The sequence below is a fragment of the Osmerus mordax genome, chromosome 16 (assembly GCF_038355195.1).
Source record: "Osmerus mordax isolate fOsmMor3 chromosome 16, fOsmMor3.pri, whole genome shotgun sequence".
In the NCBI taxonomy this organism is placed as follows: Eukaryota; Metazoa; Chordata; class Actinopteri; order Osmeriformes; family Osmeridae; genus Osmerus; species Osmerus mordax.
The window spans coordinates 12,864,303-12,887,477 of NC_090065.1; the positions used below are offsets into that span (position 1 = coordinate 12,864,303).

General features: G+C 43.2%; 4 protein-coding genes across 4 annotated transcripts; 2 read left to right on the forward strand and 2 right to left on the reverse strand.

Moving 5' to 3' along the window:
- Window positions 1-18: 18 nt before the first annotated feature.
- On the reverse strand, window positions 19-5,199 carry glmna (glomulin, FKBP associated protein a). The gene is made up of 19 exons (XM_067252742.1): window positions 5,163-5,199; window positions 4,707-4,787; window positions 4,455-4,580; window positions 4,163-4,276; window positions 3,958-4,066; window positions 3,586-3,847; window positions 3,334-3,433; window positions 2,714-2,895; window positions 2,517-2,570; window positions 2,368-2,398; window positions 2,174-2,263; window positions 2,054-2,095; window positions 1,822-1,895; window positions 1,652-1,736; window positions 1,430-1,539; window positions 1,197-1,260; window positions 977-1,112; window positions 736-821; window positions 19-659 (listed from the first exon to the last, which is right to left on the reverse strand). The coding sequence occupies exons 1-19, from the start codon at window positions 5,187-5,189 to the stop codon at window positions 570-572; spliced, it is 1,863 nt and encodes a 620-aa protein (XP_067108843.1). The 5' UTR covers window positions 5,190-5,199; the 3' UTR covers window positions 19-569.
- Window positions 5,200-5,281: 82 nt separating this feature from the next.
- rpap2 (RNA polymerase II associated protein 2) lies at window positions 5,282-10,985 on the forward strand. The gene is made up of 12 exons (XM_067253352.1): window positions 5,282-5,336; window positions 5,581-5,623; window positions 5,760-5,874; window positions 6,046-6,144; window positions 6,293-6,358; window positions 6,449-6,537; window positions 6,669-6,704; window positions 6,807-7,866; window positions 8,087-8,181; window positions 8,339-8,419; window positions 8,551-8,619; window positions 10,288-10,985. Exons 1-12 carry the CDS (start codon window positions 5,282-5,284, stop codon window positions 10,430-10,432), a joined length of 1,953 nt encoding a protein of 650 aa, XP_067109453.1. The 3' UTR covers window positions 10,433-10,985.
- Window positions 10,986-11,507: 522 nt separating this feature from the next.
- Window positions 11,508-13,383, reverse strand: gfi1aa (growth factor independent 1A transcription repressor a). The gene is made up of 6 exons (XM_067253757.1): window positions 13,272-13,383; window positions 12,957-13,148; window positions 12,439-12,800; window positions 12,212-12,349; window positions 11,940-12,105; window positions 11,508-11,776 (listed from the first exon to the last, which is right to left on the reverse strand). Exons 1-6 carry the CDS (start codon window positions 13,381-13,383, stop codon window positions 11,598-11,600), a joined length of 1,149 nt encoding a protein of 382 aa, XP_067109858.1. The 3' UTR covers window positions 11,508-11,597.
- A 6,320-nt stretch (window positions 13,384-19,703) lies between these two features.
- On the forward strand, window positions 19,704-22,997 carry rpl5a (ribosomal protein L5a). The gene is made up of 8 exons (XM_067252765.1): window positions 19,704-19,790; window positions 20,348-20,417; window positions 20,568-20,683; window positions 20,823-20,957; window positions 21,406-21,608; window positions 21,826-22,003; window positions 22,300-22,388; window positions 22,816-22,997. The coding sequence occupies exons 1-8, from the start codon at window positions 19,788-19,790 to the stop codon at window positions 22,916-22,918; spliced, it is 897 nt and encodes a 298-aa protein (XP_067108866.1). The 5' UTR covers window positions 19,704-19,787; the 3' UTR covers window positions 22,919-22,997.
- The last annotated feature ends 178 nt before the right edge of the window (window positions 22,998-23,175 follow it).

Consider the following 23,175-nt stretch of genomic DNA (forward strand, 5'->3'; position numbering starts at 1 on the left):
AGATCCAAATCACACAACTGGGTTAGAAAGGGTAGACTGTATTTACCCACAATATTTGACATGATTTACCTGAATAAGCCAAGAAAGTTGGTATGGGGGAACAAAATGACAAGTACGAACAATAGCAAAGGAATTGTGAAAGCAAAGCCATAATACAAATGAATGAATGGAAGTCACGTCTAGCATTTACAATGTCTTAAGAGGTCACAAATTACCCCTACACCCGCTTCACATCTGATGACTTTCACAGGAAGGTATTCTGAACATCCAGTGCAACAGGGTGGACAAGGGTAAAGTTACACCTGTTTAGTGAAATGACATAACTAAAAAAATTACAAAGTCTTGTCCTGCTAGTCGAAGCTTAAAGCTGTTCATTCCATAACAAATGTCAAAAGTGCGTAACAACCTCAATCACATACTGTAACTTTGCATCATGACCCCAGAAAGTTAGACTTGAGGTCGATTAGGCCCAGAGACCTAAACGAAACTAGGCTAGATGGCTGGTGGAAGTGGCCGGTGCGACACAGTGGCAGGCGATCTGGCTCTGAGACTGCAGCCGCCATGGTTGCTCACGCTTTGTCTTTCACCTCTATGATTTCCTCGATTCGCGCGAGGACACTCTCAATCATGTCGAACGTGTGCAGGGCTGAGTGAAGAACCTATTGGACAATGAAAAGTGAGCAAAACCAGCCATGGGATTACAAACACGATTTCAATTTCCCCCGAAAATCCTACCTGTAGCTGCATCTCTGGCGTCATGTTCGGCAACTTCTCACTCCCCACATTGACAGAGCACACTGAATCTTGGATCTGGGATCCTGCTAAATAAATTCAGAAAAATATAGCTGGCTTTAATAATACGCTGTAGGTTTGTCAAGTTCATTGAATCCAATTTCTTGCACAAAGATAAACAAGAGCACTGGCTAATTTGCTGCTGTAACAGTTTGAGTGGCGTGACTCCTTTGAGAGTCTTTACCTCTAGCGTTGGTCCTTTGGCTGTCCTTGGTGCTCCTGAGCTCAGCCTCATAGTGAGCTTTGGACATGTTGAGCCCCACACGCAACGGCTTCATATAGTTATCTTCTATCTTATACAGCTCTGTCCAAATCCCTGTCTGAAAACCAGAGATGTTTGATTACATTTGCATGCCATTCCAGCAGATAGGAGGATCTGTCACCAGGAGGTAAGGAGATGGTACCTGGTTCTCCCACTCCTTGTCTCGGATCAACATGTACCGCAGGAGGTTCAGAGACTCCATAACCCTGCGGAGCACAAAACATGTTCAGGTTCCACTGTACCCAACATGCAGGTTGGATCAATAATAGCTTTGCCTCCCGAATGTATTTGGTTATCATGGCAGCATCTCAACGTTTTGCCATGCCTGCTGAGGTGACATGCTCAGAGGCTGGCGAGTGGGTTCCCATTGCTCACCTGTCCAGGTTCTGGAGGAGGTCCGTCTCCGGGCCCTGGGGAAGACACAGCACCAGGCGCAGCAGAGGGAGCAGGTGGAGCCCCAGGAACCACTCGTTCCCCTGACCCGGCTGAGAAGCAGAGACACGGCCACGTTAACAACTATCCTGCACACCAAAGTCTGCGGAGGGAATTCTAAACAGAGGAAAAAGTCAAAGAGAGAAAATAAGCTTCTTCACTTACCTTTAGTGAAAGGTCAATCTGGTTTCTGATGTTCTTGATGATGTATCCCTCTACCCCTGAGTGGTGACTTATCTTCAGCATACATCTGAAATAGGATGTTATGACAATGATGAGCCTGTTCCAGTAAGTATATACAGGGTGTCCACACCTTTATAGAAGGGCAAACTTACTGGAAGAACTTGTATTTGGCTTCGGTGTCAAACTTATCGATGCTCAACTGCAACAATTTGAGTCCTTTAGTTCTCTGTGAACAAGGGACATACTCTCAGCCAATAGTAAACACCACATCCTCATTAAACAGATACCGTAACTCACCAGAGCTTGTTTAAAATAATTACATAATCTTTTCACAAGGCAAAATTACTACATGAAGAGTCATATCCAAGGCAATGAAGAACTTACCAGGGTCTGTATCGGGCACAACGTCATGACTTTCACCAGGTTCTGAGATGAGAAGTAGACACTAATTAGTCAACTGATGGACATGCACTCTATAATAAAGATACTGGGCAGCAGTCTGACCTGAGGGACACTGATGAAGGACTTGAGCTCCAGGAGCTGCACAGAGAGACTGTTGTCCTCCAGCCGGGCCAGGCTCCTCTCATACAGGTCCTGGTGGAACACGAGAGAGACATTGGGGTGAAACGTCAACACTGACAGTGTTCCTTGAAATGTATTTAATTTCCAATCGGAGCTCATTGTACCAGCAAACTTACCAGTCCTTTCTGCAGTCGAGATTCTTCCGTTCTAGTAACGAGAGACATCATGTTAGATTTGCAAACACACCCAAACATGTTTTTTCAAGTATAACACTTCCTGGTAATTTTTTACAACACTGGGAAGAGGAAGAGACCAAAAAGTGTACCTGCTTAAGAAGAGGTTGACGTAATCCATATTACACTGAAGAATAAAGACAGGGCTGAAATTGGAACAACATTCAACAGGGTTACTTACAGGCTTCAGGCTCTCCACCATGTGCGCACACAGTATACAATGTAGACACAGAGTTATGATGGTACTATGCTACTTCTATCTTGGGGTGTCTTGGCTCGTGTCTGTTACCTGAAGACTGAGGGGAAGGTGTCCATGGCTAGGTGCTGGACAAACAGCAGATAGGCCAGACTGGCCAGGGACTCTTTAGGGTAGCGCACCTCCTCCTCTAGGAAGCCTGGCACCTCCCTCCGACACAGCAGAGAATGGCACAGCAGGTTGGGAATGGACTCACCAATGCCCGAAAGAATATCCTGCAGAAGACGCAAAGAATCGTTATGTAATGATATTATTGAGTATTCTTGGTCAATGATGTGGTAGTAATGTGATAGCGGCTTCAATGTTGGTGTAACAAATCCATTCTCTGATGGATATTCACATATTTTAATAATAGGATACAACAAATCTCCACTTCAGGGCCCTAACAGTAAAGTTGTGTAAATAATTATTAAAAAATTATCAGTCTTTGTTTTATAAGTTAAATTACCCAATTTTCAGACATTCGGATACTGAACTAAATGGTAAATGGTATTTCAGAAGAGTGAAATTTTAAACGGGTCTTGTGCCACTCTAACAGAATGGTTAAGCAACACTGTCTTTCCCTATCCTCAGTAAAAAAAAAAAAAAAAGAGGAAGATGAAGTTGGGACAGACAGGAAAAGCACGAAGTGCATCTTTTTCCAAACCTCTTACCAGGATCTCTGTGGCAAAATCCCTAAGGGGCGACTCTGCCAGAGTGGCTGGACCCCTCAGCTGCACCTCCAACAGAGGCTCACACAGACACTTCATACAACTACAGAGACAGACAACACGGCTCTCATCAAGGGTCAACCAAGAAATAGCAATATAACACGCACAAAGCTATTTTACTCAGGAGAATCTGAAACGACTGGGACTTGTCAATGGGCCTGGACATGTCAGCCCGGGGAAGCCACGCTAACTCACAACTTGAGCAGCTCCGTCCTCAGCTCGTCCTCCTTGGCCGTGTGAGTGAGCGGGCCGTTCCGGGCCTGGAGGTTCTGCTTGGCCTCCGCCACGAAGGGCCGGACGAAGACCAGCAGAGTGGAGCAGCAGCGACACAGGCCAAACACATCGTCCTCCTCCTGCTCCTTGGTCTGGGGCACGGGCAGCCTGGCCACCTGGCCCAGCAGGGTGGAGAGAGCCATGCCTACTGAGGAAGCCTTCCGCCTACCCAGACGCAGCAGCACTGGGGAGGGTTGTTTCATGGGTCAAGATGATTCACCTGCTCCATGTTGAGATGAATGTTGCTTGCCTTTCATTAGAGCCTGGGAGAGTGCGTTTGTGTGTTCTGCTTACCTTTCTGTAGAGGCATCAGTAGAAGGATGACCGTCTCTGAGATGGAGTCAGGGTGGGCCTCCTCTACCTGCTCCAACAAGCCAACCAGCAGCTCTTTTGGACTGCAAACCTAACCAATAACAAGACGATGCACGGTAGGGTATACGATGAGTCTAACTGTGCAAGTGAGTCTAATAATGAATGACCATGCGAATGTTAAACACACCTCCACGAGGTGTGTGAAGATGGCGAGGCAGTGTGGAAGGTTCTTGTCTTCCTTCTTTAGCAAAATCTGAACCAAAGGACCAAGCAGATTCCAGCCCATACATCTCACAATGTCCTATACACAGGAGGAGAGGACAGTACATAGTAATGCAAATACAATGACAATGAACAGGATATGCATTGGCAGACACAAGTACACTAAACTCTCAGATCCATGCAGTCAACTATCAAGTACAAAGAGTGTTTGAATGGAGTGGAATGCCTGATAGCAATTTCAGGGACCTTCCCCTCACCTTATTATTCTCATCTACAACAATACTCAAGACCTGAGCACTGTCTCCCTCCTCTATGCAGGCTCGCCCTGCAATCTGGAACACATCATAATCTTCCGATGTGTAGTTGTCATCTTGAACAGCTTGCTGTGTGTGTGTGTGTGTGGGGGGGGGGGGGGGGGAGAGAGAGAGAGAGAGAATGGGTGAATGGAGGGAAAAGGGGTACTTTGCACATGCTGGAGTTAAGTCAGTGGTGGCTTCTCTAGTACTTACACATCTCTGGACGACATCACTGAGTTGCTCTAAAGCCATGCTTGTGCAGTGCTTCAGTCGCTGTCCATTTACATTGCACTTCTGTAAGAAACAAAAAATGCACATTCGATAATATGATATTTAAATATGAGTGACAAGCATTTAGTGACATTATCACATAAAAATATTTTTTAAGGCATATAAACAACATATTATAGACTATTGTACTATTCGGTTTGCCACACCAACAATGCATCAAACTGACTCTAGTGTGTTTGACACATGCTTTGTTTGTGCGTAGTTAGCTAGACTAGCTAGCTGACTGTCATGCAAAAACATTATATAGCGTTAGCTAGCTGTCTAATTGCAGTTTACATAGACACCATTCGTATAATGTAATTGATCAATGGTAGGTTCGGAAGGCCATGGTTGACGGTGCTCATTAACGTAATCAATTTGTTAAAATGTTTTACTTACAAGTCCAACAGGGAGGGTGTCAGACATATTATAGTCGCATGGGTTTCTGAAGTGTTCTGTATGTCTAAACTGACCCTAGCGACTTGCTGTAGAAACGTCACCGGCATAACAGAGAAAACATGGAGAGTGGACAGAGAAAACGTAGCACTCGTTGTTTAAAATCTGGAATAAAGGGTATGTTTTTGTAGAAGATAGTACCACATAATGAGACGACGTGTTTGTGAATACTAATGGGTATGAAGGTAATCGGGAAGTATAAAAACATGCTAGATATCTTGCTAATCTTTGAGTAAACTATCAGGGAATGAGGTTGTCTGTGTATTGGATGTAGACTAGCCAAGGTTTTGGTCGTAAAGTTGATATACTGACAAGTTCTCTTATAATTACGTTATGAGAATTGTATTTTTTAATTTTTCAGGTGGGAATGCCGTTTCCTCTCTGAATGCTATAGAAGAAACAAGGTTTTTTCTACCTTTGATTGTATCGATTTTAGCTGGGTTTAAAGTTTAGGTTGCGGGTTAACCCTCAGTTACAAAATAAAAACATAAATTTAATTAAACACCTGTAGCCTAATATGGTCCTCCTGTCCGCTCACAGGAGAGGGATAGTGACGGAGACCCTGAGAGAGAAGCTTGAACTGGAGAAGAGGGCCCTGCAGGTGGTTGAGCGTCTATTAGAGGATAGCGTGGCAGATGACGTTCTAGTCGATTGTGTAAGTACAGTACAACTCTTGATAAATGTGTCCTCATTTTGTGAAAACAGGCTCAGTGGCCAAGTTAGCATCATGTTGTGTTGCTCATCAGTGTGTGTGCTCTTCTATCCATGAAGCAGCAGGTGTGTTGTGTTTTTAAAATTATTACTAACCACTATTCTTTGTCTGTAGGCTAGGTTGATTACCACTGGTGATTACAAAGACACAATTGAGGAGAGAGCCATAGCAAAACTGTGTGGCTATCCTGTCTGCTCCAGTAAACTGGGCAATGTAAGTTCCAGGTCTTCATACAGTTGAAAGAAGTAAACAACCATTCCTTAGAGCTATGACAAGGTTGATATGGAGGTTTTGACCATGGGTCAATGCAAGAAATATTAAGTCTAACGTTCAATTATCTAATTTTGTTTTATTTTTTTAGGTTCCTCATCAAAAGTACAACATTTCCACCAAGACCAATAAAGTCTATGACATTACTGAACGAAAGGTGAGCATTGTGAAACAGACATGCCAAAGACGGTGAGCAAAACAAAAGGGGTGATGGACTCAAACAAATATAATTTTCTCTCTAATATAGTGCTTCTGCAGTAACTTCTGCTACAAAGCCTCCAAAGCTTTTGAGCTGCAGATACCAAACATCCCTCTATGGCTGAGGCACCATGAGAAGTAAGAGAGTGCTGCCTTTCATTCTATAATGGGAAATTGTAGTGAACGTACCATATAGTGTTGGAGGAAAACAACTGGCGTGGTCTTCCTCAGTCCCTGGCTCACCGCTAATCAAGTTTGTTTGTCTACAGTCTTCCAGAAGTGATTCTAATGAAGAGAGGGGATAGGTATGTCTATTTTGGCCTCTTTGAGAATGTAGATGCTTCTGTAGTTCCTTCCAGTAATGCTTGGCGGATTTATAGTCTCTCCTCTCTCTCCCCTGCTTGCAGTGGGAGTGCTGGAGAGGAGGTGAAGCTAAGGGCAAGGCGTCTCAAAGAGCAGGACATTGAAAACCCGCTGCTCCCAGTGGACTCCGAGGCCCCTGGAGACCCCAGGCGCTCCCCTCTTGGACTCAGCCACAGTGACAGCAGTGACGAAGAGCAGGACTTTGGCTCCAGTGGGGTTTCCCAAGCACCCGGACCTAGGGTACACTGGGGCGAGCTGCCCCCCAAAAAACCTGGCGAGACTAAGCTCCAAAAAGTTGGAAGGGCTAATGTCTGCGGAGGGAGTAGAGAGGAAAAGGAGGAAAGAAAGACTGAGGAGGAGTCTGAGGAATCCGAAACAGGGAGGCGCATGGAGTCTGATGGACCCCGACGTCCCACATCAGGGGCTAGGCACCCCCGTGAGCAGCCACTTCTCCTGGAGGAGAGAGGCTCCCCAGAGGGACAGTCTGTGGAAGAGGCTGCTGATCTGCTGAGACACTGCACCATGCAGGACAGGCGAGCAGTAACGGCCGATCCTCCTGTACACAGGGACACAACCCCAACACAGTGTAGACAGGAAGGCCCCCCGGAACCAACACCAACACCACACAATAACCTCCCTGCAGCATCATATCCCCTGCCCGGCCTTGACATCACCCAGGTGGGCATGAGCAGGAGAGGAGCGTCTGGGCTCCGTGGTCTCCTGAAGACTGAGGTACTGACTGACTTGATCCATGTCAACCTTTTAGAAGGCCTGAGCAGGACCTTCAGCGAGTGGAGGACTGAAGAAACAATGAGGTTCCTATATGGTCCAGACCACAACTCTAACCCACCACTGACGGAAAGACAGGTGAAGATGGAGAAGGAGGAGGAAGAGGAGCTGGATGAAGATGATCTGGACGATGTGGTGGAAGCCAAGGGCCAGGGGGGAGAGCCTGGGAACCAAGGGGGGGCTTGGAGACCCTCGGCTCCTGTCCCAGACTACCACACCCTGCGTAGGCACACGGAGGAGCAGGAACTGAGGGTGAAAGAGTTCTACAAAGGCACATATGATCTGCCTCAGAATGTTGGGCATGGAGACTCAGAGGTGAGTGTTCTGAAACAGCTTGTAGTGAGTGCAGGTGTCCATAAGGGGGTGCTCTGAATAAGGGTTTGTTTAAACAGGATAGCACGATACCTTCCAAATGCGGATGCTTTCTTCATTAGATTATCATATATGATTTTTTTATATATATTTGAGTGTTTCGTTTATCTTTTAAAACATTCCTCTCTTTTTCTCTCTCCCTCCTCCTGACCTAATGCTCCAGGACAAGGCTGGGAAGGATCTATCTCTCCCTCTGGTTGACTCTCATGCCCAGCACCTCATCCAGAAGCGTATAGCCGTTGAGAAACTCACAAGAAGGTACGGGGAGATGTCTACACAATGTCATGGAAGGCATGGAGCTGTCAAATTAATTCACATATTGTATATTGTTTCTTCCATATTATATATATGTATGTATATTATACATATATTTACTTCCGTGTCTCCATGTCTTTCATGTGTACGTGGACTCCAGTCTCGGAGTTGTTCTGGGACCGCTGTGTCTCACCATGAGTGACGTCTTCAGTGACCTCAGCAGTCTGGTCCGGACCTTCAGGTCAGACCCAACATGCCAAACAGTGTATTTCACATGATGGTCAGGTGGTGCAGAGAGGGGTTGAGTGAGTTGAGTGACTTTCAACTACCAGAATACCATGTTTCAATCCTTCACTCTGTTTTGCTTGGCAGATTCACCAATACCAACATCATTCACAAAACCCCCGAGTGGACCCTGATTGCTGTGGTGCTCCTCCATGTGTACGTGAGCCTCCGTGTGTGTGTGTGTGTGTGTGTGTACGTGAGCCTGTGTGTGTGTGTGTGTGTGTGTGTACGTGAGCCTCCGTGTGTGTGTGTGTGTGTGTGTGTGTGTGTGTGTGTGTGTGCGTGCCTGAGTTGTACGCTATGCAGGGACAGCTGGAGAGCCTGTGCTTCTGTTGAGTTAGTCAAATAGCAGTGCAGAGGAAATCAGGGATCATTGTTTTCCTCAAGGAACACCCTCTCAGCAAACTGCATGCTGACAGATTTGACTATATCTCTGTACCTCAGTCATAACCATGGTGTGGTCACGTGTGTGCCATGGGGTATTTGCAATTCGAAAAGTGAAAGGAAAAATCATACGCGTAGTTTTCACACACAACAACCACAACCTGGGGATAGTTTTTTCAAGGTCTCACCTTGAGTCTACCTACAAGGTTTGCAATGTGAGGCTTGCATTCTACTGCCCATATTGCCCCACGATAGATAAAGTAGGACTGTATTAATCCCCTAGGGGAAATTGCTGCAACTTGGGAAGGATGAGGTGACATTAAGTATAATAAGTATTTACCAAAAACCAAACTCTATGGCTTAAGGCCTAGCTCAGAGTGTGAAGAGGGCATTGTTTGCCCTGTGCCAGATGGTGTGTGTGTGTGTGTGAGCGTACACTACTTCCCCAGATTGGCGCAGTTTGCAATCCTAGCAGGCGCTGTGCGGACAGTTCCGTGCTGCTCCCGTCTGTGTACACACAGGCGCTTTGCAGTCTTATCTACCTGATGGCCCTCCTCTAGATCCGTGATGTAGGGACACACACACAGGAAGGCCATGGGAAACATTCCACCTGACCCCTAACTGATCTGTACACCACCAGAAGGAACACAGAGCCATAAACAAGCTCTGATTTTCTTTTCTTTTTTCTGTGACTTTCAAAATCCGGACTGCTGTTACAACTAATAATGCGCAAAAACTGATGTTGTATTTATCGATTCAGATTACCTAATTTTGTGTGCCATCGTAGTGTGACAAACTAAAAATAAGACTAGATGGATTGTCATTGACAAGGGGATTTAGTTATAAATACTATACTCCTACAATTGTCTGAACTGTTTCAGAATCTATTTTGTTGTAATGTTTCATGTGCATGGTTCAAATGGTCTTTGTTGCCACAGAAGTGTGTCTGGCTCATGGACATTAAACCCTTTTTGTTAAAGGGCTTTTCCGAGTTTATCATCCACTAACCCCTCAAGCAACGATACACTTCTCATGTTATGTATTTCTCCTGGTCCTACTGTTTCTCCCCCCCCCCCCCCCCCTCATGAATAATTTGGGTGGCTGTATCTGTCTGCTGCGTGGCAGCTGTAAAGTTAGTCTGGAGTCTTTTGTACAGGTCATCTGAATAATGTATGGTGCCCCTGCAACACTAGACCAGGACTGAACCGGAGCTCCACATGCATACACACACACACAAGAGCAGGGAGGGGGATGGTGGAGTGACATGACAGGAACCCCACGGCCCTTCTGAGAATGACTCCCTCACCTTCCAATGAAACCAATTGAAAACAATTGTGTTAGCCAAAAGCAGGATTGATGTGTTAGTCACTGTTGTAATGTGTTGAGTTGTATGTACCAGGTTGTTGGGTTTGTTTATCTGGGTGTTTTCATGTGTTGCAGGCTATCGGAAGTGTCTCCAGAGGTACATAAAGCCCTTGAGAGCCCAGGGTCTATAGAGTACCTCTCTACTCTTATGGACGAACTCACCATCAATGCTCAGGACCTGCAGAGCTTAGTACAGCTGCTCAAGACCCCAGCCCACTGACACACATACCAAATTTATGATATAATTTAGAGACCTGGGGGAGCTTGTGCAGTTATGTGGTGTACTGAACAACTGTATAATGGAATATCTTGTGTTTATATTCTTTGGTTCTTAACTAATTTACAAATATTTTTCAAAATATTAAACTTGGACTTGTGCATGTGTTAAGTTCTTCCAAGTTTAGTAGATCAGGTCTTTGCAGTCTCTTCTGTTTTTATGACTTTGACTATAATGCCTAATCACTGTGTACACAATCTGTGAATAGATGTCTAAATCAGAAGAGTTTAAAACACCACATGTTAAACCTATACCCTGTCTCTGTACAACCTAATAAATTACACTGGTTTTCCACTGTATAAAAATGTCTGTCCTTCTCGATTGCCTTTTAGGCTATCTTTTAAATGATTGGACAATAAGGGTGACGCTATTTTCCTCCGAACTTCCTTCACAGGAACTTTATGGTGTCATAATTTAATTTGTTTGAAGTGTGTTAACAAAGCTTGGGTCAGAACATATTTGGTTTAGACCAGCTGGCGCGCGCAGAGTAAAATAAAACGAGTGTCATGTCATTAAGTTGAAAGATGTGTTTTTTGTTAAGAAAATAGTTTAATATGAATGAGCCTTTCAGTGTTAGTAGACTACTTTCAACAAATATATATGTTGATTTGACCACGGTTATGAAGTAATCGATATGGCTCATTTCTTGTTAACATTTTCTGGGAGTTTTTTTTTGCCATAAAAAAAACGAATGGGTTAATGATAATAAAAACCAGGACTATAGCAATATAAGAAAAGGATATGCGTAAGTAATGTTCTGAAGGAGTTAATGAATGATTACCGTTCCCCAAACATAAAACACAATTATTTGACATTCAAATTTCAAAACTTTAAATATTTTTGGGGCAAAGCCAGATGGTCACTTGACAGTTCGCCTACCACCATGACCTGAACGATATCAAAAATATATTACAAAAACTTGAGGAAATAAACATATTTACGTCTTGAGAAAACCTATATATTTTGAAACGAAACCAACGAATCCAATTACAACACAATGTCAAGGAAGAACTGCATTTATAGGTTAAAATAAAATTACTAACAGTAGGCCTACATATAAGCTAATATTTGGTTAAGTTTGTAGCCGTTTAAGATGTATATATTTCAGCTATTTCAGTCCATGTTGTGTTTCCTTGTGTCTTCTCAGGTCCACTTTGCGTTGAAATCCTTTACCACATAGGTCGCATCCAAAGGGTTTGAACCCCGTGTGCTTGCGGCTGTGCGTGATGAGGTTGGAGCTTTGACTGAAGGCCTTTCCACACACCTGGCACTTGTGCGGCTTTTCGCCTACATGAATATGTAAACAAAGTATGCATTATGAAAGTTTCGACTTTAAATCCGGATCTTGTTCTGCGTAATGCACTCGTTATTGAACATTTTTCGCAACATTTTTGAACAAGTTAACGGCATGAAGTTTAGTCTAAAAACTGCAATGAACCTGGAGCATTACCTGTATGGATGAATGTATGTTTTTTCATGTCTGACTTCTGATGGAATCTTTTCCCACAATACTGGCAGGGGTAAGGCCGTGTGTCTGAGTGGATAAGCAGGTGTGTTGACAATGTAGACGATCTCTTGAAGCTTTTGCCACAGATCTTGCAATTGAAACATCTCTCCTGTTAGTATAAATCGTTAGACAAAATTAGTACAGTTTATTTTGCTTATTTTCATTTACGTTTACCCATCAATAATTCTATGCTCCTATGCTCTATATTGGGATACCTGTGAGTGTACGGCTCTGTGTTGCTCAAGGCTCACTGCGTGCCCAAAAGTTTTTCCACAAATCTCGCATGCAAAGGGTCGTGTGCCGCTATGAGATCGACGCACGTGGACCTCTAAACCGTGCGGAGTGGAGAATACCTGACGGTAAATTTAAAACAGTCCTACGTCATCCACAGTGTATAGTTAGTCATCAACTTAATGTAATACCAAATTAGTAATGGACCTACCTTGCAACACTTCATGCACTTGTATGATCTGCTTGACTCCATACTGGAACAATTGAGATCTGACTCAGACTTGACCTCTGCGACTGTGGTCCTCTGCTTGAGATCTGAATATAACTCGGCAGTGTCCCGCATGTGGATAGGGAGTCCTGTAGAGGAATAGTCTCGGTAAAATCCTGTCGTGTGGCCCCGCTGGGAGTAAATGGAGGGTTCGGTTCTGTCCTCTGGCCCATAGATGCCAATAGGAACAGGTTCCATGTTATTTGGCAGATGTTGATATGTTCGTTGAATGAGGTGCCTGAGCTCGGAGCCTGAACAGGTCCATGCGTAAGGGCGATAGGGGACAGTGAAATGATGAGCGTCGTCTGTTGACGGAGTGAAACATTTCTCCGAATCTGTAGATCATTTTGAATATGAAACGAATTAGCCTACAATCAAATCTGCAATACATATGACATGTCAAAATGTTGGAAAAAAAAGAAGAAGAAAAAGTAGGGAAAGCTAGCGGATATACAACTGACCAGGCGATGAAGGGGAACACGGGGAACACCAGTAGTAATCTGCTGCGCGGTCGCACACGCTGCCCTCGCAGTTCAACGGGGAGGTGCAGGAAAGGTCAGCCGTGCGCACCAGCCTGGACTCCGGGGACAGCCTGTCATGGTTATGGGTATCCGGCTCTAAGTTCTCTGCGAACTCAACCTGAGCTTGGGTCTCTATATTAATCATAGAACATCTTATTATTAGTATTTGACATGGGAAATATATGATTTTGTTTCCATCTGGACACTAGCCTATTTACAGATCATAAATAATATGCATGATCAACAGTTACATACCTGCGCATACATGAGCTAAAATAGTATCCAATTTGATATATTCGTCGTCCAGGTATCTGGGTTGATGGTAACTATGTGCCCGTTTGCTCTTCACCAAAAATGACCTTGGCATGGTTACTCTCGCTGGTTGTTCTCAAGGTCTGAGGTCAGTTGTGTAAAATCCTCCCTGTCCACACCGCCCTGTCTTTATCTCTGAAAAGATTTGAACACCATTGGTTGATAGGTGATCCAGGGATTTTTGGCAGGCGATTTAGCATGCGCAAAGCCAAATTGTCATTCACCAGGTGTCATTGGGAAGGTGTCCAAATTGTCTATAGTCTAATAGTGAAGTGACATGACTGGTGAGCACGTCCGTGACTGGTTAGGCTCCTAAAGTGCTGATAAAGAAATGCATTGAAAAACGGGTTGATTAGTATGTAGGTGTATTACTGGTTAGTCCTATTGATCGTTTATTGGACGTTTTTACAGGCCTATGTGCAACTGTCTCTCACACTCCTCTTTAATGACCCGTATCAGTGTAAGTGATACCGGTTATCCGTCTAGCTTGTCGGTGATATCCTTTACGCACGAACACAGGCATGCGGCGTTGACTGCCCAGTCCGTGCAGCAGCCTGTGAATGGCGACCTGGGGTATCTCTTACAGCGGGGATTCGCGGATGCACACCTGTATCGATTGACTTGGCTAACTTTTTTTTCCACAACAGATTCGGGTCCTCACTCCATTGCCATTTCTATAAAAACCGTAAATGGATTTTCTTAAAATCAGAAAGCTTCAAAGGAAAATCATTGCTAGGCTTTTCGCATCCAAGGTTGAGTGAAAGCGAAGAGATATCGATTTATTTTCCATGTGAGAAAAGTTTTTTTGTGTGCACCTGCAAGTTGAGATAGCAAATACAAAGTTTAAGCACATGTTCTGAACCAAAGTGGTTGCTTTCAAAACACAATATGGATTTGTTAACCCAATTATAATTGAAACATGCCATAGGCTACATACCAACATTATTAATGTGTATGATCTAACAATTTTGGCACAACATCGACACAATCTGATCTTAGCTTTGATTCATTAAAGGATCTTGATTCACACTCAATTAAAACTTTTGACATTGACAATGTTTACTTCTAACTAAATACTTTAAAGAACCTTTCCAACAGCTATGGATCCGAATTCTGAAAGAGACATTACGGATCCCAACAACCTAAGCGGAAAGACAGGAAGGTCCATTCTGGTGCTGAAACATATGGACTACACACTCGTACTGACTACAATTATGAACTACAATTATGAACTTATAAAATATTATTTTGTAGATTACATTGACAGTACTTGGATATATTATGCAAAGTATTAGTTGATTTTACACATGGACTAATTACCTGTCAAAAACTGGTGATATTACATAAAGTGCAGTACAGCAATAATTCTCAGAGAGAAAGTCAACTGACCTTACAAAGCAAGTGATGCAAATCCAGTGACACTTAACCAGTGCTGTAGGAAGAACATTTTAACACGTGAAATTGGTAGCAATAGCCTAATGCGTGTAGTGATTGCCAACTAAACAAAAACTGCAGGGATGTTTAATCGGAAAGAGAGAGAGAGAGTTAAGAGAGGCCTAAGGTAAAGAGTAAACGTGCAAAACACATTATGTTCTGTTTGTCTGAGTCAGAACAGGAAACCAACAGAAGGTATCAGAACAGTCACAATTCTCTAATCTCACGGCCTCTACACCACTCGCCCCACACCTTTCTTAGTGCCTTGATGGTAACACTATATAGTCTCTCACCGCCTTATGTGATTGAAATAGATGCAAAGCGGTGCAGTGATACGAGTTTGACATTGTCTTCTTTGTAGAGCATTTTCAATCCTCTCAAAATACAGAGTTGAGCTATGGAAATAAACATAGAACATGTCGCTGTGAAGCCTGTCCATTTTTAGGTGGCAGGTGACTATCATCTACATAGGTTTACTTCCTTTGTTGCAAAAGACTTAACAAATGTGGGTCTGAGGATAAGGCTCTTACAATGGAGTCTGGTTATGTTTAGTCCTCAGATCTGTTCCAAATCTTAATGGAATGTGAGAAAGGACACCCTATTTGTATGAACACAGTCCAATGTACTAAACATGACCTGATCAATTTACATACAGGATGGGTCTGGAGCAGCCTCAGTTGCTTCTGTGTTGAAACGTCTCTTCGAAAACCACTTCACACTATCTTATCCCCCTCACTGTTTCCTCTTACCCAACTACACATAAATGACATGCTGTTGGCACCTTACAACACCGCAAACACACACACTCTTTCTCTCTCACACACTCTCTCTCTCTCTCTCTCTCTCTCTCTCTCTCTCTCTCTCTCTCTCTCTCTCTCTCTCTCACACACACACACACACACGCACACACACAAATCTGATCAAACCCTCAGCTAACCAACTGCTCACTCCAGATAGGGTAAAGAGTCAGAACACAATGCATGATTTATGAAGCAGTCCACACACAAGACAGCTCTTCTCCCTGAGGGTTATAACATCTTGTTTTTTCTCCTGTTATGAGTTCAACCAGTGTCATTCCAACCAGTAAATCAGAGATTATGAGGAAGAAAGAATTAGGGTCCAATTCACACTTCATCTATCTGGTATAGTTGTGTTATTTTGTAGGTCAAACAGTTTATTGAAACAGTGAACATATTTACCGAATGTCTGTCTGTCTATCTTTTTTTTTTTTTTTTCATCTCATTGCTTTAAATGTCAAAAAGAATTGATTTAAACGTTTTCATTTCGCAAGATCTGAATAATAAATTGACTAAAGAAAATGTTATTTTGTTTCACATTTCCACTGACATGTTGGATGGCATAAACAGATTACAAATCACCACCTTCTAGACGTGAGACCCTCATCAATCATTGTGATCAGCACGTCCCCTTATTGGTCAACCAGCCAACTTCTGGCTGTAAATTTTCCAAGTGACCAATGACTAGGACTCTCATGGAGCAGGACTGCTGGAAACCTTCTCAGAGCTTCCTGGTTATTGTACCCCTCTATAGAGCATTGTTTGGACTCTGTATTGGAAGGTTAGGGCTCAACCACGGGCCCCACACTTTTTTTGGTTTCCTGGATCTTGTGCGGTCACAGTGAGCTTGAATTCCCATGAATCAAGTCCAAAAGTACTCATGAGCTTCAGCCTAATGCTGGTACATAGATTATATGATTGTTTTGCCTTGTATTTTCAACTGCAGTCTATAAGCGTTACACATGCATGTACATGTGATTACATAAAGAGCATCCAAATCTGTAGTGTTTTAGTGACTTTCCCATGAGAACATGCTTATCTGTCCTTACAAAGTGCTAAACAGTGGTTAAAGTGTGAAGGAACTGCATGAGTAAAACACACTTTGAATACACTGCATATCTCCACACCATTTCTGACATGGCAAATTTAGTAACCTACAAAGGTTAGTCATGTGCAGTTGTCAAATTTCCAACCTGTAACATTTTTGACAAAGTGAAAAATATCCAATTGTAAGCTGAGCGTGAAATTGTGACACTAATACCAGCAAAAGAAGAAACATCAGCATTGACAGAGAAAAGTCTTATGGCACACATTGCTAGAAAAAATGGAAAATCTGGCTTTCTCTGTCATGTCATGATTAAAAAAACGCTTTCAAACTCTGACTGGATTGATCTCCTATTTCAGAAAGATTAAGTCACTGCTTTAAGAATATCAAATAAACTGCAACGGTCTTGAATATGACCATGACCTATGGAGTAATACTGACCGAAGAGTGACTGCTGCAGCAAAAACAGAACTGTTTAATCACAGCTGAGTGCTCATGGGGAGGGGCACCACTCAGCAGCAAACTTGGGTTTGGACAAGGTGTTTCTGCTCTAGCTTTTGTAAGGTGGTGCACTAGCGATACAATTGAACAAACGCGGTCTCTGTGGAAACGGTCAAATTTGACTGCTGTGAAATTATGTTCAATGTAGTAAATCCCTTAATGTTTCTCCTTAGCTAAGGAAACCATTTAAGGGATTCTGTGAAACACCCCTAAGTAACAATCCCTTAGCTAAGGAGGAATGTACCCCTAAGTGTCATAATTAAGGAAAAAACTTAAGGTGTTTTGTGCAACCGTCCACTGGACATCATCTTGCAAGACGGTGAATAGGAATTGTCTGTCTCTTTTAGATATGCGACAGTTTGATGGCCTGTTGAAATGTAAACACTGGAAAGGAAATAGGATGTTCGATTGCTCATTTCACCAAAACGTGTTGTGTTAGGGGTGGGTAGGGGGAGAAGGGGGTTGCATCAGGAGCTGTCACAGTTGCTCCTTCATTGTTAGTGAAACATCCTTTGGAAAACGAAACACTTCACAGTTTCTTATCTACTTCATGGGATCCTCTTGACCAAACAGTGGCATGCTGTTAGCACACACACATGCAGCACACACACACAGACACACACACACACACAGACAACCACTCACACTTAGGTGTGGTGAATTGGACAGAATCACGTTAAGACCCTGATTCATACTAATGGGTGGGGGACCCTAAAGAATCGCCCACTCAATGGGCGGCAACTTTAACCATGTCCCTGTAATGACCTTATGGATCAACAAATCCTTTAGTCATTATTTCACAATGCAGTACAAATCATTTTACTCGTGAAGATGGGGAAATAGCTATTTAGTTATTCCATTTACATTTAGTCATTTAGCAGACGCTCTTATCCAGAGCGAATTACAGTAAGTACAGGGACATTCTCCCAGAGGCAAGTAGGGTGAAGTGCCTTGCCCAAGGACACAACGTCATTTTTCACTGCCGGGAATCGAACCGGCAACAACCCTAATCTAATTAACAGTCCGACTCCCCAACTGCTCAGCCATCTGACCACCCAAGTTATAGACTAATATGTTATGTAACATCAATTTCCCCCCCAAAAAAACATAGCAGCTAGAGTTACAGTTTTTCACAATTGCTAAAACACATTCTTGAAACAGTCAACCATTTTCTCAAAACTGTAAACACAAAACCTCATCTTCAAGCACTATTTACAAAACCTCTGAATCCTCTTGCAAAATGAAACTTTCGCCTCAAAACAGATTTACCTGTGCTCAAAATCAAACACTGCTCTCAAATCATAAACAAAGTGATCAAAATGATATACACTATCAAGCAGTCAGTAAACAATACACCAAAAAGTTGAAAACACATTGTTCAAAACATATAGTCCTCAAGGAGAAGTACATTTTTACGTAATCTCAAAACAAATTTCATATTTATCCGTCATTGTCTTTTGATGAACGAAAACATGTTCTATCATAGTAGCTCAACATTTATCAGAAATTACTACTCTGCTTTGCTCTTTGCAATTTTTCTTGTTCTTTCTCCTCCTCGTACACCTATACAGTACTGTACCCTGCATCTCACTACTCACAACTTACTCTTGTTCTTTGTTGATATGAACCTGCAACCAGTCTAAATCTATTGAGCAGTCAGTAGTGTTACTGTAACAAATCTCAGGAGTCAGGTGGCTGAGCGGTGAGGGAATCGGGCTAGTAATCCGAAGGTTGCCAGTTCGATTCCCGGTCATGCCAACTGACGTTGTGTCCTTGGGCAAGGCATTTCACCCTACTTGCCTCGGGGGAATGTCCCTGTACTTACTGTAAGTCGCTCTGGATAAGAGCGTCTGCTAAATGACTAAATGTAATGTAAATGTAAACAAATGGAAAGTACAATGTTCAGGGCCATACCATTTGTTCATTGTACAGTATAGAGCCTACAATGCACTGTACTACAGTATACAATACTATACAGTAAAAGTGACAAAAATCAAAGGAGTAAACATGTGATCAATGTGCTTCTTCTTGTCTTTGGGCTGGGTCAGGCCAGAGCACTTTGTCGACATCACAAGCAATATTTTCCCATCTTCAACAACCTGTTTGCTCTCTGAACTGGCTTATATTGGTTGTGTCACATCATTTGAAACAAGTTAAATCAATTTTGAGTGGTTGTGTTTTGTCAATGACATGTTTTCTCTATTTGTATTTGATTGTTGCCATTTGTGTTTACCAGTATGGATGACATGTGCATTAGAGTGCAGAATGTGTTTTGAGAATGAGAATGAGAATGTGTTCAGAGTGTTGCTGAAAAGTCTGAAAGTGAGATCTGCAAATTGTGTTTTATCATGTGAAATGGTTTAAGGTATTGACAACAGACTGCACAACAGACAACTTTGTTCAGCCAATGGGTTTTAGTGTTTTAGCAATTGAGAAAAACTGTAAACCCTGACCCTGAGGGGAATGATCTGGAAGAGTAGAATGGAAAATGCTTAAACTATGAGGATGGTGCTGTCCTCTGCTGGTGTTAGAGGGCCTCGTTTTTTAAACAAAGACACCCTCCCATACGGTAGGGGGCGAAAGTATTTGCAGTCTGTATTTAAAATTAGGTTTGTTGGGTCAGCAATTCTTCCGGCATACGTGAAAATACCGAACGGCGAAAAATATTGACAATCTTCGAAAATGGTCAGTTTATCGTCATAATTTAATGTGGACTTGACACACTAAATATTACTCAATCTGAATATGACAGTGTTGTGTGGGATTGTGTTTGTTTGGTAGCTTGATGATGATAGATTGCGAATAACGATTCACGGGTCTAGGCGAAGGAAGGGTTCCAGCGTGGCACACAATGGCCTCTGACAGATATGGAAGTTGTTGGATAGTTACAGATCAACTTCCAATCCGTCCAAATGTATTGTTGTCAGACAGCTAGTTTAAATCTGGTTGTGTATTTTGTTGACGTGTAATTTACACCTTAACGCGAAACTGTCGGGCGTTCTAGCTCGTTGGCCTGCTTTAACGGTAAAGTAATGATGGGTATTATCTACTCCCAATTCTTTCTGGAAATTGTTGCCTATCCATATAGCTTCATATTTAAGGTCATAGTAAAAACAAGTACCGTAATATATGTTGACATTAGGAACTAGTTATCTAGCAAGCTGGGCCTTTGAACACCGGGTAATCTGTTATCATAGGCCACATACATTCAGAAATCAAGCAAACATCTTTCCTTTTCACAGGGCTTCGTCAAAGTCATCAAGAACAAGGCCTACTTTAAGAGGTACCAAGTTAAATTCAGGAGAAGGAGAGGTAAGACATTGTGCTCATGCTTCATCCAAACTAAGCTATTTCATAGACATAGTACAGAGTTTCACACAAGAGTAATGATGCTTTACTTTAACAAAATGGACACGTAGACTAATATGTTGACCAATACATAATATTGATTGTTTTTGGCAGAGGGGAAGACTGACTACTTTGCTCGGAAGCGCCTGGTCATTCAAGATAAGAATAAGTACAACACGCCCAAGTACCGCATTATTGTGAGGTTCTCCAATAGAGACATCTGCTGTCAGGTGAGCTATTAACACAGACAAATGATCTGTGTAAAATGGGTCTGGATCTATGATAAACAAATGTAGACCTGAATGGAATAGTAAACGTGAGCAGACATGTCTTCTCTCCAACCCCTCATCACTTTTATTTCGGTTTCAGATTGCCTATGCGAAGATCGAAGGTGACCATATTGTGTGTGCGGCCTACTCACATGAGCTGCCTAAGTATGGCATTACTGTGGGCCTTACCAACTATGCAGCAGCCTACTGCACAGGCCTACTACTGGCTCGCAGGGTGAGAGTGGTGACCCAGACACGCATGCATACCTTCAGACCATTCACAGGCCTATTCTTGCACATTTGCAAAGATTCATTCACAATATTTGTGGCGAGTTGGTGGGTCTGTTGTGTGTGGGTGTGTATATTGGGGTCAGTAGCCAGTCAAGTCTAGCTCGTCAGCAATTTAGTTGCAGATCTCCTGATGCATGGCCAGTGCTCTTGTTACTCTGACTAAGACAAACATTGCCACTTATTCATTGACCCATGTGAAAGCTGAAGTTAAACAAAGTGGAAAAATAGGTCATGATATATATTAAGTCAGATCAGGTGACTCGCACTGCACACAGTTAAACGTTAACTGGGTTCCAAATAAATGATCCTACAAAATATTGAACAAATGCCGCTTGTCTTGCACAATGTTCAATTGCGTGGTTGACCCTTAACCTCTCTTCTCCGCCCATCAGTTGCTGAACAAGTTTGGGCTGGACCAGGTGTACGAGGGCCAGGTGGAGGTGACGGGAGATGAGTTCAATGTGGAGAGTGTCGACGGGAAGCCCGGGGCCTTCACCTGCTACCTGGACGCCGGCCTCGCCAGAACCTCAACAGGAAACAAAGTGTTTGGAGCTCTTAAGGGTGCGGTCGACGGCGGCCTGGCCATTCCTCACAGGTTAGACAGAAGCTACAGCTCTTTGACTGTTAGGAATCCAGATAAAGAACCATTTGCTTCAAATAATTGTGGTGCCTTGTGTGAAGAAAGAAATCAAGCATAAGGATTTGGTCAGTTCAATAGTAAAACAGTCATGATTAAGACATCTTGTTTATGAACACTGTGTACAACATCGGACCTACTTTGATCTCCTTTCTTTTCTTTTTTTAACTTGCAGCCTAAAACGCTTCCCAGGTTATGATGCAGAGAGCAAAGAGTTCAATGCAGAGTTGCACCGAAAACACATCATGGGCATGAACGTGTCGGATTACATGAGCTACTTAATGGAGGAGGACGAGGAGGCCTACAAGAAACAGTTTTCACGCTTCATAAAGAATGGAGTCACGCCAGACACGGTAAGACTGCATCACACATGTCCCACCTGTGTAACATCTGGGTCAATGTAACCCTAAATGTTAGTGTCCCAGCCTTAGTGTGTTTGGAAGACTCCTGACTCCATTGCTTCTTGATGATGTTACTAAAGATGCTGAGCAAAATGTAGTTGGTCCTTCATTTGCTTTGGCTGATGCTATTGTTCTTTCAAGACGGGGCTGAGAGAAGCGAGGGGAATCCCTCAGGAAGTGTCGTAGTACACTTGGCTGATGTCAGCATACCTGCCTTACCATGACAAATCTATTGTTCTGTACCTCAGGTTGAGGAAATGTACAAGAAAGCACACGCCGCGATCAGAGAGAACCCCGTCCACGACAAGAAACCCAAAAAAGACGTCAAAAAGAAGAGGTGAGGTTTTTTGTAGTTGTTGCTTTGGTCACGTGACTCTGGAGATGGATACTGTTTGAAGTGCATGTCATAGGATCTCCATTTGCAGGATTAGTTTCAGAGCAGCCTGTTGGGTGCTGTCCTGTCGTTCCCCCTGCACACAGAAACCTGTTTCCTTCTATCCCTGTCTGTCCTCATGCCACAGCAGGCAGGGATGTTAGATGACAGACAGAAATATGAAAATGTCCAGAAATGAAAGACAATTTAAAACTAAACCCATTAACGTCAGTGTTTTGTGTTGTTCAGTGTCTTTGAGGGCAAGCCCCTCTACTTTGGAAGAGTTCAGGCAAATGTTTAGATTGTCGCAGCACCGAACCGAATGAGGAACGGGTAATAATCATGACTGCTGTGCAGGATGTTAATTCTGTTTTTGGTGATGTCCTGGCAGGTGGAACCGTGCCAAGCTCTCCCTGGCACAGAGGAAGGACCGTGTCGCCCAGAAGAAAGCCAGCTATTTACGAGCGCAAGAACAAGAGGCTGCGGACGGCTAGCGGTGTTTCTCCCAGCACCAGTCCCCCTCCACAGACACTGCTACACATTGGTCAAATACATTTATTGCAATGCCTTAAACTGTATGCGTCTTAATTCTAACTACTGATTTGGCAAACAAGTGTGCCACAACTTGTGTGAAAGAGATCTGAATGGGATTCAGTGAGCTGTTGCACTGAAGGTGCTTCCGGGATGGAGGACAATGTGGAACAAAAAAAGGTCCATCTCAAACGGTTTATGCTAGGTTCTGAAATTTCTA